Source organism: Ovis canadensis, chromosome 7, assembly GCF_042477335.2.
Source record: "Ovis canadensis isolate MfBH-ARS-UI-01 breed Bighorn chromosome 7, ARS-UI_OviCan_v2, whole genome shotgun sequence".
NCBI lineage: Eukaryota > Metazoa > Chordata > Mammalia > Artiodactyla > Bovidae > Ovis > Ovis canadensis.
Window position 1 is genome coordinate 42775001 of NC_091251.1, and position 18948 is coordinate 42793948.

At 39.5% G+C, this 18948-nt stretch overlaps 1 protein-coding gene across 11 annotated transcripts in view; it reads left to right on the top strand.

Moving 5' to 3' along the window:
* The window catches only part of CDIN1 (CDAN1 interacting nuclease 1), a 243386-nt gene that overhangs the window by 88666 nt on the left and 135772 nt on the right, over nucleotides 1–18948 (top strand). For all 11 annotated transcript variants that reach the window (XR_011258176.1, XR_011258177.1, XM_069595989.1 and 8 more), the window contains 2 exons: nucleotides 17711–17790; nucleotides 18137–18186. Coding sequence is in view for 9 of the 11 variants with exons in the window: in XM_069595989.1 (XP_069452090.1) it covers nucleotides 17711–17790; nucleotides 18137–18186 (130 nt within the window). In the remaining 2 variants the exon portion in view is untranslated. The remainder of the gene's footprint in view (nucleotides 1–17710; nucleotides 17791–18136; nucleotides 18187–18948) is intronic.

Genomic DNA, 18948 nt, shown 5'->3' on the forward strand with positions numbered 1-18948 from the left:
AAAGAATTCATAGTGAAGTTAACGTCCGCATAATTTAATGATATACGAATTTTAATTATATAGTACACTGTTAATTGTATGGCTATTTTTAGATCAGGCTACTAACTTGTTCATTTAAATGAATAGCTCATTTGCTTGAGGGACCAAAATGTAGGCTTTCTTGAAAACCTAGGGAATTTTGAGACCTCTGTAAAAATATTCTAACCTTGTAGGATATCTTTATGGTATTTGTCTTTCCGTAAATTGAGACTGACCTATACCTTGCCTTCATTGCTTATTAGGTTGTCTGACACACATAATTTTGACCTTTTTTTTTTTGGTGATTAATATAGTATAAGAAAGACTTCTGTGTTGGATAATGGGCAGAAATTGAATAGCTGTGTTTTCCTTGAAAGTTGTTGAGATTTTTCTCAAGAGAATTAAATGAAAGTTATTTCTGAATAGAAGCCCTGTCCCTGGCTGTAATTAGTCATATGGGCTTGGTTCCCAGGAAATGTTTCTTTCAACCTACCGAAAATGCATGAATTTTCATATTGTCTGACTTAACTTGTAATTCCATCTCTGCTTCCCCATTGACCCTTCTCCTAAAATTTAAGAAATCTAAGGTTTAGTTTGTTCTTTTCCCACTAGATTAGGAAGCCTGCCCAAAAGACTGCAAGTTCATGCCTTCGTACTGTCTCCCTTTCCATGAATCCTTCCAATCCTGGGCAACACTTTTAATGATTTAGAATTAACTGCTTTCTAATTATGCACTGCAGCAGACACCATGGTGTGATATGGGTCTTTGCCAGCACTGGAGATATAAATGAACAGACTACCAGAGGAAACTACTGGAAAGGCTTCTTGAAGTCATCAACTTGTAAAGTGGAGACTTACCCCTCTCTCACTGACCACTACCAACTCGATCATACCAGCTGCAGTATCTCTTTTAAGAGCATCCATTTTTTTCTCTTCTATATAACACAAGACCCTTGTGATCTTGCTGGATTTTCTAGCTGCCCCAGAAGATTTTGGTAGGTCTTTGCTGCCATCAACTTTCTCCCCTGACCTTGATCTGCAGTCTTCTCTTTACCTGTGACTCAGATCTCAATGTTGTCTGACATGCTGGGCCCAGTAAGCTTAGAAAAGAGAGCTCATCTTCATTACATGGCCCTGTATTTTCTCTACCTGGAGCACTAAGTGTCTTGAAACTTTAATTGCTAGTATTTGAATTGTAGGGACATCTAGCAGGTAGGAAACAATCAGTTCTTCTAAATATGATGCCTTGATCAGAAACATTTCAGATCACCTTTGACTAACATGGGAATAATGGTGGAGAATAGCCAGGTAACTACAGGCCACAGCTTGTGCGTTTGTATCATGGCTCCACCACTAACTAATAGTGGGACTTTGGGCAAGTTATTTAAATCTGTAATACCTCAGTTTCTTCATATCTAAGATAAGGATAGTCTTCTTGTGAGTACATGCTGGAAATTTGATGAATTAATGCATGTGAAGGGTTTAGACTGGTGCCTGGTACACAGTAAACACTCAGTAAATGGCGGCTGTTATTCCTTTTCAGAAGTGGACACTTTCTGGGATAGGATGAGTAACCCACCTTCCCAAATTTTCAAATGACTTGATATAAATATTAGACTGGTTTTTTGAAATTTTAGTTTTACCATATCCACATAACACCATATGCACTAATAATAAAGATGCTGTATTTACTTGATATTTAAAATGTCACTTACTTAATTATATTTCCAAAGGGAAATTTATAATTCTGTCATAAATGATAAATTAGATTTTCTTGCCATAAATAGATACCTGTTTAAATAACACATAACTGTTTGAACAGTTCTTTTGTTGTAGTAAAGTCACTTCTCCTGTGCCAATGTAAAGCATTCTTGTCTTTGGGAGATAAGACATTAGACGTTGTCAACATGTATCTACAGACCTATATGTAAACAGCCTCTTAGTCTGCTTTTTCTGAAAACAGTTTTTTGAAACACCTACTCTTGTAACAAGAAAAGGTCAAATTAAGTCAAGTCCATTTGACTACCTAAGAATTGCTGTAACAGTAGGGAATTGGGTTTTGAGTAGTTCATTAATAATTTGGTCAGCAATTTGTTGAGTAGCTATTTGTGTAGAGCAATTTTGAGGTGATAGCTGAGAAATATTTTTGCTTTCAGGCATCTTACCAAGTATCCTGACACAAGCAGTTCCTTAGTTCTCCATGTGAACCATGCATTCTCAAAGATGGTGGTATTGCATAACCAGATATCTGGTATATTCATGACATTAGTATCAACAGCCTCAGATATGTAGAATATATATACCTTCCTAATGGCAGAAAGCAAAGAGGATCTAAGAGCCTCTTGATGAAGGTGAAAGAGGAGGGTGACAAAGCTGGCTTAAAACTCAACATTCAAAAAATAAAGATCACGGCATCTGGGTCCTCTTGCTTCTTGGCAAATGGATAGGGGGAAAATGGAAACAGTGGCAGATTTTATTTTCTTGGGCTCCAGAATCATTGTGGATGGTGACTGCAGCCATGAAATTAAAAGACATTTGCTCCTTGGAAGAAAAGCTATGACAAACCTAGACAGTGCATTAAAAAGCAGAAACATAACTTGCCGACAAAGGTCCGTGTAGTCAAAGCTGTGGTTTTTCCAGTAGTCAAGTATGGATGTGAGAGTTGGACAATAAAGAAGGCTGAGCACCCAAGAATTGATGCTTTCAAATTGTGGTGCTGGAGAAGACTCTTGAGAGTCCCTTGGACAGCAAGGAGATTAAACCAGTCAATCCTAAAGGAAATCAACCCTGAGTATTCATTGGAAGGACTGATGCTGAAGCTCCAATACTTTGGCCACCTGATGCAAGAAGTGGACTCATTGGAGACGGCCCTGATGCTGGGAAAGACTGAGGGCAAGAGGAGTATAGGGGCAACAGAGAATGAGATGATTGGATGGTATCACCAGATCAATGGACATGAGTCTGAGCAAACTCCAAGAGGTAGTGAAGGACAAGGATGCCTGGCATGCTGCAGTCTATGGGGTTACAGAGAGTCGGAAATGACTTAGTAACTGCACAACAACAAAATTTCGTTGGGAAGCAGTTAAGAAAAAAATGTCTAAAAGTGTCCTGAGGGTAGCCATAATGAAACAAACCATAAAGAAATGAAGAAAGATGGAGGTAGACCAAACACAGGGTCATGCTGAAATCTGAAACCTTATGGCTTCAGAACCGGTATTAAACTTGTAAGTTTAATCTTGTTGTGATCACAGGATGAGCCTAATAGTGCGTATAAAAGCCTTTGGATATATAAAGATAACATTGAGAAAGTATGATACTTTTTTTCTTGTGCTGTACTAAATGTTATCTTTTCCTTCACATTTTTTTAAACATGTCATGGTTTCAAGACTTAGCATCTTGATCACTCTTACGTCATAATATTTAAAGTGACAAAGTGAAGTCGCTCAGTCATGTCCAACTCTTTGCGACCCCATGAACTGTAGCCTACCAGGCTTCTCCATCCATGGGGTTTTCCAGGCAGGAATACTGGAGTGGGTTGCCATTTCCTTCTCCAGGGGATCTTCCCCACCCAGGGATCGAATCCAGGTCTCCTGCATTGCAGGCAGATGCTTTACCCTCTGAGCCTCCAGGGAAGCCATTTATTTAATCAAGTGCAAAATGATCAGTAGACAACGATCCACAATATGAGGAGAGGAGAACAAGTGAATTGGAAGAATTAATGAAAAACTTTACTGGAGGAGGTGAGAATTGAACTGAACTTTGAGGTTTTGGCCAAGGGAAAGATTCAAAAGAATGTCCAGATTTGGAGGATGGAGTCTGTGGTACAATTAAGTATGTTCTTGGCATTAACCATGTGCTGAATAAATTTCTGTTGAATGTGTGTTCGTTGAATAAGAGTTGATGGTGTGTACTGGCTGTAGGGCTATAAGTTGCCTGAGACAAGAATCCGATCAGTGTGAATATTCATGCTTTGAAGACTTCTTCCTTTCGTCCTTCCATAATACTTTTTTGATGACTCTGGTCCAAGTTATTTCTTACATGATTATGTGCTAGTTAGAAGGCAGAATTACAATTTGTCCCTATAGGATTCCCTAATGTTGAAAGATATTTCTTGTTCAGGTTGCTGAATGAGATCAGACTGCTTTAGAGATCATTCCTGTGCTGCAGGAAAGCTTAGCAAGCTGCCTGGAATTCTCAAGAGACATACTTCCAACTGCAAGAGAAAGTAGGCTCCTATACACCATGGGCAATGTTGAGATTGTCCAGAAAAGACACTGGCAAAACCAACTCCATGGATATATAACTTGGGACCTTCATAACCTTGATATTCAAAGACCTTAAGCATTTGAGGAAGTGATCCAATTCTAGCTGGTATTTTAGGCTTTGCTGTTCTGGAGCAGTCATGTGATGAGGTGGAACTCTTGGTGTGCTTGAGAGCAGCCATCTTCCCCATCCAGCTTTTCAACTGAAGGGCTTGTTTTGTTTGTTTGTTTGTTTGTTTGTTTGTTTTTCAGTGGAGGGAGAACCAGATTCTAACACCACCATGCTGTCTGCACATCAATTTCCTTCCCAAATGACCAATCTCATCTTTATCCCTGTAGCATCCATCCCTCACTTTATCTTGTTTTCTCTCCTGATTGCTACTTTCCAGTGTATAGTCAGCCCCATGCTGGCTCACCTGTCATGCTTAAATCCATTGATGACACTGGATTAGAGGTCTCAGCTATGTAGGGTCTTGTCTTTGTTTTATCCAGGTGTAACCTGAGCAGATGGCACCCTTTGCAGTAGGCAAGACTTCCAGCGACCTTAAAAGTGTAGATGACTCATCTGCTTATTTGCCTTGGTTCCTTTCCACAGTAGCTGGCTGCTTATTTGAGCTTACACTAAGGAAAGGAGTAATTCTAAACATGGGTGTGCTGCTGCTGCTGCTGCTGCTGCTGCTGCTGCGTCGTATCAGTCGTGTCTGACTCTGTGTAACCCCATAGACGGAAGCCCACCAGGCTTCTCTGTCCCTGGGATTCTCCAGGCAAGAACACTGGAGTGGGTTGCCATTTCCTTCTCCAATGCATGAAAGTGAAAAGTGAAAGTGAAGTTGCTCAGTCGTGTCCGACTCTTAGCGACCTCATGGACTGCAGCCTATGAGGCTCCTTTGTCCACGGGATTTCCCAGGCAAGAGTACTGGAGTGGGGTGCCATTGCCTTCTCCGAACATGGGTGTGAGTGTTAGTGATTTGGGTAAAGTCTCTGCTTGCTTCATTGCTGGTGCTTGAAATGCCCTAAGGTGGGCATGGGGGTGGGTTGGGGGTGGAAGTGTGGAATCTGTTTCTTCTGTGATTATAGGGATTTCCATCAGGTTCTTTCCAGAGAACATGTTTGATTCTGGGTGGAACACCTTGAATCCCAAAAAGGGGTGGGTCAGGGCAGACGTGTAAGAAGAGGGAATCTGGCCTTGCCCCAGGTTGCATGTAGAATAGACTCACTTCTGCTGTCTCTCCAAGGCTGTGGCAACATGTGCCTGGTAAAAGCAGGCTCCTGACTTAACACACACCTCATGAAGTCTTTCTGTTTTTAACCCTCTGGACTATAGAAAGTAACAAATAATGACGATGTGATGTTGGGAGGCAGAAAGCAGACCATGGTGTGATCTAATACCAACTATGGCAACAGCCTAACAACTGTAATAGCTCAAGTCTCAAATAGCACGTTAGTGTTTTTTGTGTGTTATTTCATCCTCACAATAACCCTGCAAAGTAAGCACCAGTGTTACACTCTTGTACCAATGAGGGAACTGAAGGTCACAGACATTAATTAACTTGTCAGGATGACACAGCTAGCAGGTAGAAGAGCCAAACCAAATCTGATCCTAGACTCAGTGCATAACCACCGTTCCATGTGGTCTCTCCATTTGCAGATATTATATTGCATTGCTTTGCAAGTTTACCTTTCCTTCAGAAGGCATGTTTTCCCTTTTGAGAGGAAGATGTAAATAAAAATTATTATCTTCTCATGTAACATCTGAGGCTAGATTCTGAGAAGCCATAAACTTCTGCCTGGTTCCTTGGGATGCTTATACTTGGAACCTACCCATCAATTCTAGGGGAAGTTCAGGCAGACCTTAGATAGACCCAAATGGGGAAAAACCAAAGCCCCTCTCCCACAGTCATGGCTGATATCACAGCAAGCACAGATCTGCCAGAGCTGTGAGTCGTCATGAAAGTGAATTGTCCAGCACCCAAATGATCTACTCCACTTAACACCACATAAGGAGAGGCTGTCTTCATCAAGTCTAGCCCAAATTACCAAATAATGAGCATGTAAGGAAATTGGTGTTTAACTCCTCCCCACATACACACACACTCAGACACACACACACACACACACTGCCACACACCGCCACAGGCACCAAAAAAATGCAAGTCTAAGAAGCCAAACTGATTCTCAACCCCCAGAAACAAGTTGTCTTGTTTCCCAAGCTTGTTGATTACTGTAGTGCCTTGGTCTGTGACACGGTAGCAGGCTTTGGAGGGGTCAGGGTAACAATTTATTATCTAGCCCCCAATGACCATTCTCCCAGTCCCCTGCCTGGCTCAGACACCATGCAAAAGAGAGGACTTCACGAGTGATTTTGGTGGTTCCACTCTCCAGCCTACTCAACATATTTGCCACCTGCCCTTCTTGCAGTTGTTTGGGGCTGCAACTTTATGGGAGGACTATATTTACATACATATACTTATATAATTTTAACTCCAGAAAAATAGCAAACAAACAAGCTTACTTTTAAACTTCTAATTGGAGGGTTTCCAAAAACTTTGGGAGCATAACAAAATAATTTTTGGTTGTTGGGCTGTGTTGCCATGACAAAGACATAGAAATGATAGACCAAATAAACAACAACAAAGAAATCAAAAAGTAGAGAGAGAATGTGTATTTGGAGTGGTGAACAGGGACTCACACCGTGTAAGTCCATAAGAATTGTTAGCTTTAGATATAGTCATAAAAGGCCAGGGCTGGGATTTTTAAACCCCACACCCCCCCCATAGGGAAATGTGCAGCCAGGAGCTGGAATTGAGCTTCAACATATAACCCAAACCATTAAAAAAAAAAAAATTAGGAAACTCTACTTGCCTGGAGAAAATGTCAGGGAGACTTGCTTACTGTCTATGGACTTGGGTTGTAGAGTATTAGGAGGGGAGAGTGAAATTAGAAATAGGTCAGCCATTTGTGGGTATAGGTTCAGATTTGCACGCTTATTGACTGTAGGAAGTCTGAGCTAAGAAATTAACAATAAAACCAGTCTCTGCAAAAGTAAACATGAAACTACGTTGTCATGGTTATTTCCACTGCACAGGTCGAACAATTCTTTCTGAAAATAAGCTCATAGTAAAAATTTACAAAGCAAGTGAGGAAACCACTGTCATAGGGAAGATAGGTAAATAGGTAGGCAGGTCAATAGGTAGAGGAATGGTATACTATGGACTAGAGATGAGAAAATGAAGACACTATAAATTTAATCTATATGATGACATTTGAAAGCTACAAAATTAATATATGAGCTGATTGAATAAGTAAAAAGAAAGACCATAATTGGATAAAGAAAAGACAATAGTATGAAAACACATTTAAAAAACAAAAGTAATTTAGAAATGAAATCATTGTCACTGAAGTTAAAAGCTCCTTTGGTGAGTAAACTGTTCAATTACATATAAGAAATCAAAATTGGAAGATTAGATTAGAACAAAAGTTAGTGGATTCTAGGATGGATCTGAAGAAATCAACTTTAGTATAACGCAAGAGATGAAGAGATGGAAAATATAAACACTTTATAGGGGTAGGAGACAGGAGATAAGACCTTCTAAAAGATGTCTAATGTAAGCTTTACAAAAAAATTGGAGACCAAAGCTAAGATGACTCATTTTTTTCAAGCTAGTTAAATGTGTTCATCCTTAGGCTCATGAAAAATAGCTAATTCCAAGCAGGCTAACTAAAAAGGTCCATATCCAGGTGCACAGTGATGAAACTGTTGAATAACAAAGGAAATTCTAATAGCAACCAGAAATAAAAGACAAATTACCTATATAGGGATTACTATTAGACTGACAGTAGAATTCTTTTTTAAATTTTATTTATTTTTTTATTAGTGGAAAGTTGCTTTAAATTTTGTGTTGATTTCTGCTGTTCAACATCATGGATCCATTATAATTATATTATATCCCTTCCCTCCTCAGCCTTCCTCCCCTCCCCCTATCCTACCCCTCTAGTCATCACAGAGCACTATGTTGGGCTGTTTGTTATTTAGGAACTTCCCACTATCTTTTTCACACATAACAGTATATATACACAGACACACACATATATACTTACATACATACACATATATATCTGTACTGCCTTCTTAATTCTTCCCAGCCTCATCTTCCCCTACTGTGTCTACAAGACCATTCTCTATCATGTCCATCAGTACTGTTTTTCTAGATTCCATGAAGTGAAAGTGAAAGTCGCTCAGTCGTGTCCGACTCTTTGCAACCCCACAGACTGTACAGTCCATAGGATTCTCCAGGCCAGAATGCTGAAGTGGGTATCCTATTCCTTCTCCAGGGGGTCTTCCCGACCCAGGAATCGAACCGGTGTCTCCTGCATTGCAGGCAGATTCTTTACCAACTGAGCTATCAGGGTCTAGATTCCATATATATGCCTTAATATATAATACTTGATTTTTCTCTTTCTGACTTAATTCACTCTGAATAAGAGATTCTAGATTCTAGATTCATCCATTTCACTACAACTGACTCAACTTTGTTCCTTTTATGGCTGAGTAATATTCTGTTTTATAAATGTAGTACAATTTCAGCTATTCATCTGACAATAGAGTTCTTATCAGTAATAGATGTCAAGAGACAATGGAATTATGTCTTCAAAGAGCTGATTCTTAGCATGTGATTCTATACCTAGCTATATTATCATTCAAGACTGAGAACTCAGTGAAGATAGTTTCAGATAAGGCAGAACCAAAGCTCTTGCTACTCAGTGATCCTACCTGAAAGCACTAATAAAAGAGGTGCTTTAGTAATAATATCCAATTTTGAATATTGAATTTAAACTGGGAAAGTGGCATTCAGGAAGCAGCACTGAAAGAGGGAATCGACAAACATGTTGATAAATTTAAATAAACATTGAATGTTTTAAAATATTTTTAAAAGTAGAAAGAGACTATGTAGAAGATTCTCCAGAGGAATAGAACCAAGAGTGTGTGTGTGTGTGTGTGTGTGTGTGTGTGTGTGTGTGTGTGTGTGTAGAAAGACAGAGCATAAGAGGGAGACATCAGGGGAGAGAGAGAGAGATGATAAGAAATTGGTTCACATGACAATAGAGGCTAATAAATCCCAAGATCTGTAGTTAGTCAGCAATCTAAAGATACAGGACAGCCAGTGGCCTAGTTCTGGTCCAAAGATCTGCAGACTTGAGACTCAGGAGGAGCCAATATTTTAGGTCTAGTTCAAAGAAAGGAGAATGCTGATGTCCCAAATCAAAGGCAATAAGACAGACAGAATTCTCTTCTACTCATCCCTTTTCTTCTAGTAAGTCCTTCAGCTGACTGCATGAGGCCCACCCTCACATCAGGGAAGGCAGTCTGCTTTATTCAATCTACCAAACACATTGTGAATCTCATCCAGAAATAACCCTTACAAACATACAGAGTAATGTTTAACAAAATATGTCACCTTGTGGTCCAATAACGTTGACACATAAAACTAACCATCAGAGAAATTAATTAGGAAATTGTGTTTATAAACAAGATGGTCAGACAAAAATAATAGGCATGGTATCATGGAAGCTGATGAAGAAAGGGGACTTTCTGGTTGGAATGAGTGCATTCTAAGTTCCTTACACTAAGAATTACCAAGGAGGTATGATCAGATTAGAAAAAATTTTGTGAGAACTGCTAAAGAAGTAGATACAAACTATGTTATTGGACTTCCCGGGCGGTCCAGTAGTTAAGAATCTGCCTGCCAGTGTTGGGGACGCAGAGTCAATCCCTGGTCCAGGAGGATCCCACGTGCTGCAGAACAACGGATCTCATGCCCTGCAGTTACTGAAGCCTAGAGCCAGTGCTGCTCAACAAGAGAAGCCTCTGCAATGAGACGCCTGCACACCACATGAGGAGCAGCCACTGCTCACTGCAGGTATGGAAATGAAGACTCAGGACAGCCAAAAACAAACAGACAAAAATTTTTAAAACCATATTATTGATATTTTCCAGTGAATAAAGACAGAGAGAGGGCATAGAGAAAATGTAATCAATTTAGAGGTAGTAAACGGGAAAGGGGAAGAAAATGATTACCAGAGCATGAAGAGTAAGAGGGTAGGGTAAGTCCAGATGTCTCAGTTACGGGTAGATTAAACTCACTCTTGAAAAAGGAGAGATTTCCACATTTGATTTTAGGGAATCTGGCTAAATGCTATTAATAAGAGTCAGACCTAAGAGGTAATGATACAGTGAAGTTTAGATAAATGAAATAGCAGATGTATTAGATAGATGCTATTCAAAAGAAAAGTGGGGCAGCAGTATCACCATTAGGTAATTTTATGTTTAACACACACACACGAGATTAAGAAGGTCATGATGATGCCAAAAGACAAAATTTCATTCTTAGAACGAGTTTGTACACCCAACAATATAGCCTCTTAATATAGAAAGCAAACATTGACAGAATTCTATGGAGAAGCTGACAAAGTGACAGCAGACGTAGAATAGTACATATGTAGTTTGGAAAATATTAGTAATAACATAGAAGATTTGAAGAGTACAATTAAAAATCTTCATATACTAGACAGACCTGAACCCTGTACCTCTAAAACAGGAACTAGAGTGATTTTTAAAACATTCATAAACATTGGGTCACATACAAAGAAAGTCAAGCACATACTTCCAAATTAAAATAATTTGGAGGTTGCCACAATCTAATCAAATTGGAATATTAAAAATGAAATGTTTTCAAACAATGTATGAATCAGAGATTTAAGTCATAATAGGAACTACAAAATATTTGTAAGTGACAGCAGACCTTGTGGCATGTAGCTAAAGAGAATTTAGAGGAAAAATTGTAGCCTTGAAAAGTGTGTTAAACTCTCTGACATAAATCACAACAGGATCCTCTAGGACCCACCCCCCAGAATATTGGAAATAAAAGCAAAAATAAACAAATGGGACCTAATTAAACTTAAAAGCTTCTGCACAACAAAGGAAACTATAAGCAAGGTGAAAAGACAGCCTTCAGAATGGGAGAAAATAATAGCAAATGAAGCAACTGACAAACAACTAATCTCAAAAATATACAAGCAGCTCCTGCAGCTCAATTCCAGAAAAATAAACGACCCAATCAAAAAATGGGCGAAAGAACTAAATAGACATTTCTCCAAAGAAGACATACAGATGGCTAACAAACACATGAAAAGATGCCCAACATCACTCATTATCAGAGAAATGCAAATCAAAACCACAATGAGGTACCATTTCACGCCAGTCAGAATGGCTGAGATCCAAAAGTCTACAAGCAATAAATGCTGGAGAGCGTGTGGAGAACAGAATGTAAACTAGTACAGCCACTATGGAGAACAGTGTGGAGATTCCTTAAAAAACTGGAAATAGAACTGCCTTATGACCCAGCAATCCCACTGCTGAGGAAACCAGAATTGAAAGAGACACGTGTACCCCGATGTTCATCGCAGCACTGTTTATAATAGCCAGGACATGAAAGCAACCTAGACGTCCATCAGCAGACGAATGGATAAGAAAGCTGTGGTACATATACACAATGGAGTATTACTCAGCCATTAAAAAGAATACATTTGAATCAGTTCTAATGAGGTGGATGAAACTGGAGCCTATTATACAGAGTGAAATAAGCCAGAAAGAAAAACACCAATACAGTATACTAACACATATATATGGAATTTATTTTTTTGTATTTTTTTATTTTTTTAAATTTTAATATCTTTAATTCTTACATGCGTTCCCAAACATGAACAGGAAGATGGTAACGATAACCCTGTATGTGAGACAACAAAAGAGACACAGATGTAGAGAACAGACTTTTGGACTCAGAGGGAGAGGGAGAGGGTGGGATGATTTGGGAGAATGGCATTGAAACATGTATAATACCATATATGAAATGAATCGCCAGTCCAGGTTTGATGCATGATACTGGGTGCTTGGGGCTGGTGCACTGAGACGACCCAGAGGGATGGTACAGGGAGGAAGGATGGAGGGGGGTTCAGGATGGGGAACACGTGTATACCTGTGGTGGATTCATGTTGATGTATGGCAAAACCAATACAATTTTGTAAAGTAATTAACCTCCAATTAAAATAAATAAATTTATATTTTAAAACAAATTTAAAAAAGAAAGCAACAATGCAAAAAAATGTGTTAAAGCTTGAAATTTTATTTAATAAACATAGTAAAGTATTAATAAATATAGCAGACTCAAAGAAGAAAGCAGGAAATAATGATCACAAAAGAATAAATTAAATGAATTTTGAAGAAGTGGAGTAGTAGAGAGAAAAAAACTGAAATTTGTTTTCTTGAAAATACTAATAAAGCAATCTCTAGCAAATTGATAAACTTAAAAGTTTACACAAATTAGTATTGGACTATCTTAGTATTAATTGCCAGTCCAGAAGTTAATTTAGAAAGATGGATTCTCCAGGCCAGAATATTGGAGTGGGTTGCTATGCCCACTCCAGGTGATCTTTCCAACCCAAGGGTCAAACCCAGGTCTTTTAATGTTTCCCTCATGCTCAGGTGGTCTCTTTTACCATTAGCACCACCTGGGAAGCCCAGAAAGGCAGGACATGGATGTTTATTATATTAGGATCCTGCCCTCTTTGTGTTCAAAATATTCCACAATATGGAGAAGGAAATGACAACTCACTCCAGTATTCTTGCCTGGGAAATCCCGTGAACAGGAGAGCCTGATGGGCTACAGTCCATGGGGTCACAAAGAGCCAGACACAACGGAAGTGACTTAGCGCAATATACACACATGCGTGTCACAGTCCAGGCATTGCCTATCGCCCCTGTACTCTGTGCATTGTGCTTGAACAGGTACCAGTCCTCTCCTCCCCTAGTGCATCTTGCTCCAAGTGATTCATGCATTCTTGCTTTGAACAGGCTTGATACTTGAAATCCCAGCAGCTGAAGCAGTTGCAGGGTTAAACTGTGAAATCAACAATGAATGCCTTTAGCAGTGGTTGGAAAGAGCAAGACACCTATCCACACGTGGTCAAAATAGATGGATGCGCAGTGGATGAAAGTCAAGGCTGGCCTAGGGACAGTTTCTATGAAAGGCATGGGCTTCCTTGAGGCCTCATATGCCTAGCCACCCCAGGATTGTCCAGTTGCTTTTCCTTATCTGGTTGATGTTGTTATTCCTCCCTTTGGCATTTGCTGGGCTTCCCTAGTGGCTCAGCTGGTAAGGAATCTGTCTGCAATGCGGGAGACCTGGGTTCAATCCCTGGGTTGGGAAGATCTCCTGGAGAAGGGAAAGGGTACCCACTCCAGTGTTCTGGCCTGGAGAATTCCTTGAATTGTATAGTCCATTTGGTTGCAAAGAGTCAGACACAACTGAGCGACTCTCACTTCACTCACTGGGCATTTCCTAAGCTTCAGAGTTTGTGTGTAAATGTATGCCTGCACTCTGGCTTGATCTGGGAGGTAGATCTACTCATGTCTGAGTGCAAATACCCAGACATGGAGTGCAGACATGTCCTGCATCTGGAGCCTTGGCCCGGAGGTCCTGTGTGTTAGCACTTTTTCTCCTGCTCTGAGAAACGGCCAGTTGCAAGACAAGAAAAGAGATTTTCTTGAGTTTTAAATGAACGTGGACTCAATATATAGCTTTTACTATTCAACTTAAAATCACTGACTTCCCCTTGCAAGCTTCCTTTGATTTGAATAGTGTTCTATTCAATATATTCAAACTATTTTTTTAAGTTTATTGGCTATGATTCTTGCTTCTGATAAGCACACTGTTCTATAATGTATATTGTCAGGAAAACTATGATGTCATCAGTTTCTTTTTCCTGTAAGATTTCCCTTTCTTCCCTCATAAAACAAATGACCTAATTTTTTTTTCTGTCCTAGGGTATTGTCCTTCTTTTTTTTTAAAAGGACCATTATGATTTTAGCAATGAGTTTACATATAGTTTGATATGAGGTCAGTAATTTTCCCTAGGATAGGGAAATAGCATATTTTTAGGTATGCTGTCTGGTCATTTAGTAATCTTCTTCTCGCATGGGCATGAGGGTTAGCAGTGTAACAACCTACCAATGGCCAGGAATGTGTGGAGAAGGTGCTTTTGTTTCCATGAGATACTGATCGCATCATGGGTACTGCAGAGGAGTGTCTGCCGTTACTATCCATGTGTGATTGAGCAGCAGATCAGAGTGAGTGCAGTCCCTCAGGGAGGGTGACCAATATGTGAGTGACTTTGGTCCCGTCCTACTGGCCTGGCCTTAGAATTAAATTGGGGAAACAGAGTGAATTTACAATGGCTCAGTGAGTAAAGAATCTTCCTGCCAGTTTGGGAGACATAGGTTTGGTCCTGGGTCAGGGAGATCCCCTAGAGAAGGCAATGGCAACACACTCCAGTATTCGTTCCTGTAGAATCCTATGGACAAAAGAGCTGGTGGGCTACAGTCTGTTGGGTCACAGAGAGTCAGACCGGACTGAGCATGTGAGAGCAGTGTAGGACAGTTCACTGCTTTGTATTCCCAGTTTTTGTTCCACTAAATCACGGTCATTTCTTTCTGAAATAATTAAGTCTAACTTAAGAAAGGCAATGCCAAAGAATGTTCAAACTAGTGCACAATTGCAGTCATCTCATACACTAGCAAAGTAATGCTCAAAATTCTCCAAGCCAGGCTTCAACAGTATGTAAACCATGAACTTCCAGATGTTCATGCTGGATTTAGAAAAGGCAGAGGAACCAGAGATCAAATTGCCAATATCCATTGGATCATTGAAAAAGCAAGAGAGTTCCAGAAAAACATTGACTTCTGCTGACTGTGTGGATCACAACAAACTGGAAGATTCTGAAAGAGGTGGGAATACCAGGCCACCTGACCTGCCTCCTGAGAAATCCATATGCAGGTCAAGAAGCAACAGTTAGAACTGGACATAGAACAACAGACTGGTTCCAAATTGGGAAAGGAGTATGTCAAGGCTGCATATCGTCACCCTGCTTATTTAACTTACATGCAGAGTACATCAGGCAAAATGCAGGCTGGATGAAGCACAAGCTGGAATCAAGATTGCTGGGAGAAATATCAACAACCTCAGGTATGCAGATGACACCACCCTTATGGCAGAAAGTGAAGAGGAACTAAAGAGCCTCTTGGTGAAAGTGAAAGAGGAGAGTGAAAAAGTTGGCTTAAAGCTCAACATTCAGAAAACTAAGATCATGGCATCTGGTTCCATCACTTCATGGAAAGTAGATGGGGAAACAGTGGATATAGTGACAGACTTTATTTTTTTGGATTCCAAAATCACTGCAGATGGTGACTGCAGCCATGAAATTAAAAGGCACTTACTCCTTGGAAGGAAAGTTATGATCAACCTAGACAGCTTATTAAAAAGCAGACATTACTTTGCCAACAAAGGTCCGTCTAGTCAAAGCTATGGTTTTTCCAGTAGTCACGTATGGATGTGAGAGTCGGACTATAAAGAAAGCTGAGTTCTGAAGGATTGATGCTTTTGAACTGTGGTGTTGGAGAAGACTCTTGAGAGTCCCTTGGACCGCAAGCAGATCCAACCAGTCCATTCTAAAGGCAATCAGTCCTGAATATTCATTGGAAGGACTGACGCTGAAGCTGAAACTCCAATACTTTGGCTACCTGATGTGAAGAACTGACTCAGTAGAAAAGAACCTGATGCTGGGAAAGAGTGAAGGCAGGATGAGAAGGGGATGACAGACGATGAGATGGTTGGATGGCATCACTGACTCGATGGACATGAGTCTGGGTAAGTTCCAGGAGTTGGTGATGGACAGGCAAGCCTGACATGCTGCAGTCCATGAGGTCACAGAGTTGGACACAACTGAGTGACTAAATTGAACTTAAGCTTACTCAAAGTCGATGCATAAGGCTGATTTTTTTCTTGATATTACTTATTATTGCTTTAACAAAATAACTAAAATCATAGTGTTGTCACTGTTTTCTCTAGGGACTCATGTAAGAACACTTAAGGGTAATCAGGTCAGATAGCATTATCACATTCTACAGATGAAGACCCTGAATTTGAGAGGCTCAATGACTTGCCAGGTTGCAGAGCTGGATAGTATTCCTCCAGTGATGACGATCTTTGTGAGACTCCATACATGCCTCCCCGCTTTCTGTGCAAACATATTTACAAATAGCAACTAACTACAAAGCATTGTTATACACATGCAGTTAGGTAACTAAGAATAGGAAATAATTAAAATAATTGTGCTTAATTTTTTCCTTGTGCACCATGCTTAAGTGAGAAAGATGTAATTTCCCTATTTCTTTCCACAGAATTTCCTAACATTTATCATGTCTGTCAGTGTTCTTATGGTACTGAACTTGATAAGGAACATAATCATTCAAAAAAAAAAAAAGGAGAAAAAACCATCTCAGAACCTGAATGATGATGTAGCTCTGTGGCATGTTTTTCTTCTCTTAACTAGATAATTATCCAGTATGTTTTTTAGTTTGTGCTTGTATGGATCAGACCCTATGAGCTATTTTGCTAAATGTTTGGGAGTAATTCCACTGGAGGACTTGAAAGAATTGATTCTTAGGCAATACCTGACTTAGCTTCAGTCTAGAGACTTGCCCTTCCCCCCATGCTGAGGAAGAGGAGTTCTGGCCACTCTGCCTTCTGCATGCCTCCAGTAAGCAATGAAGTCAGGATCTCCTGCCTCGCTTTTCAAAAGGTGTGATCTGATATACCACACTTAGGAAGATGCTTCCTATAGCCCCTTCCAGTGCAGTCCCCCGTGATAAGGTCAGTTTAATTTGCAATTGGGTATGATGAGACATACTTTGGGACAAAAATTTGTATATAAATATACAATTGTGTGTGTATATATATATATATTTTTTCTCTTATTTAAGATTTGCTCAATTGTGTCAGTTTTACGTACTTTCCTTAACCTGCGAAATGGACATAACATTTCATGGCAGTTAATAATTATTTCAGAAAGGCTTAGATTCAGAGATGCTTTCTTGGCTGAGGGTAACTTTTATTGACGTCACTGAAGTCTTTGAATCTGACCTGCCTTCACTAAACTCTCCAACTACATATGCTTGGTTATAACATACTTACCTGCAGAAGGAAAATATTTTCTTTTCTGATTATTTTTTCCACCCCCCCAAGTGGGCTTTTCCAAAGCTAATTTATCTGCAAAGAGACATACGCTTTAGGTCTGTACTTGTGAATTTACCTTGGAAAAATTAGGTCATCTTCAAATCTGTCAATGTGGCTTATAAACTTGGCAAAGTGTTTTAATTAAAAGCTTCTCTGAGATTTGAAAAAAAAAGAAAAAAAATGATTAGTATCAGTAATGTTTTCATTTTCATGGTTGGTGTATTTATAGGTATATGCCACTTTTCGTGTTGTATTAAAAGTATGTTGACTGTCTGCTAACAGTTCATCTCTTTTCTTCTGCAGCCTCCAAGTCTGTTATAAATAGTATGCTACGGGACCCTTCTCAGATTCCAGATGGAGTTCTAGCAAATCAGGTCTATCAGGTATTAATCACAGCTGTCTATTTTCAGTGGCAATGCTGTTATCTGCCTAGCAGAGTAAAGGATTTTAAACCTCATTTAATTACTGTCATCATAAACTATCACTGAGGTCAGGGTGCACCATAAATGGCAATGCAATATTTGTGAGAAGAGCATTTCACTTTTTAATAGCTTGCTTTTATAGTGAATAAAAAGCATGCAATTTTTGTTTTCTGTGATTAAATCTAACAGTCTTTTGATAGCTTTTTTTAAAAAAAATTTTTAAGAAAAGTAATTACTGCTTTTAGGATATTGTCTGACAGTTTTTGTAGTCGCTCCATCCCCGACCCTTTCTCTTATTTGTCTGCAGTGCATCGTGAATGACTGCTGTTATGGACCACTGGTGGACTGCATCAAACAGTATCCTTTCCCATAAAATTTTAGGTGCACAATTGACGAGCTTAGACTCAGTGGAGATGTGTCTAGCTTTAACCTGACATAAAGTTCTGCTTCACAAAACACATTTCATACTCTTCTATTTTATATTCAATCAACTGGAGGGTCACTGCAGACCATTCTTTTCTACAGCTTAAAAAAAAATCAGATAGGCATTGGGAAGATGTCAGTTCAGCAGTTGCGTGTTCACATGCTTATATCAACCTGCTTGGTTTTCAATGAGTTTAAAGATAGAGTCACGAGGCAGGTAGCACACTGTCTTGGAAGGTATCTAAGCATTTCAGTGAACATTTTTTCAAATATGAATAAATTTCTATTTTAAATGAACCAAATTTAGTTGAGAAAAAATTTTGAGCCTGTAGTTAAGAGATGGTGTGATTAAACTGCCATGGGAGACCATCACATTTTAAAGGGCAGTAGATTCTTACTGCTTAAATGTTGATTATATTCTGAGCTGTCACTTGAGTCCCTAATAAACATTTTTTGAGAAAACCAAGCTAATTTTTCCCTCTGGACTGAGTTTAAGGCTAGGAGAACAGATGTCCAGTCATTTTTCATTAAAGACATTGAAATTACTAAAGAGTTAATGCTTGCTTCATCAAACAGGATTTGTGTGTGTGTGTGTGTGTGTGTGTGTGTGTGTGTACATGCACACGTGTTTCAGTTGTTTCCGACTCTTTGTGGCCCCGTGAACTGCAGCCCGCCAGGCTCCTCTGTCCATAGGAT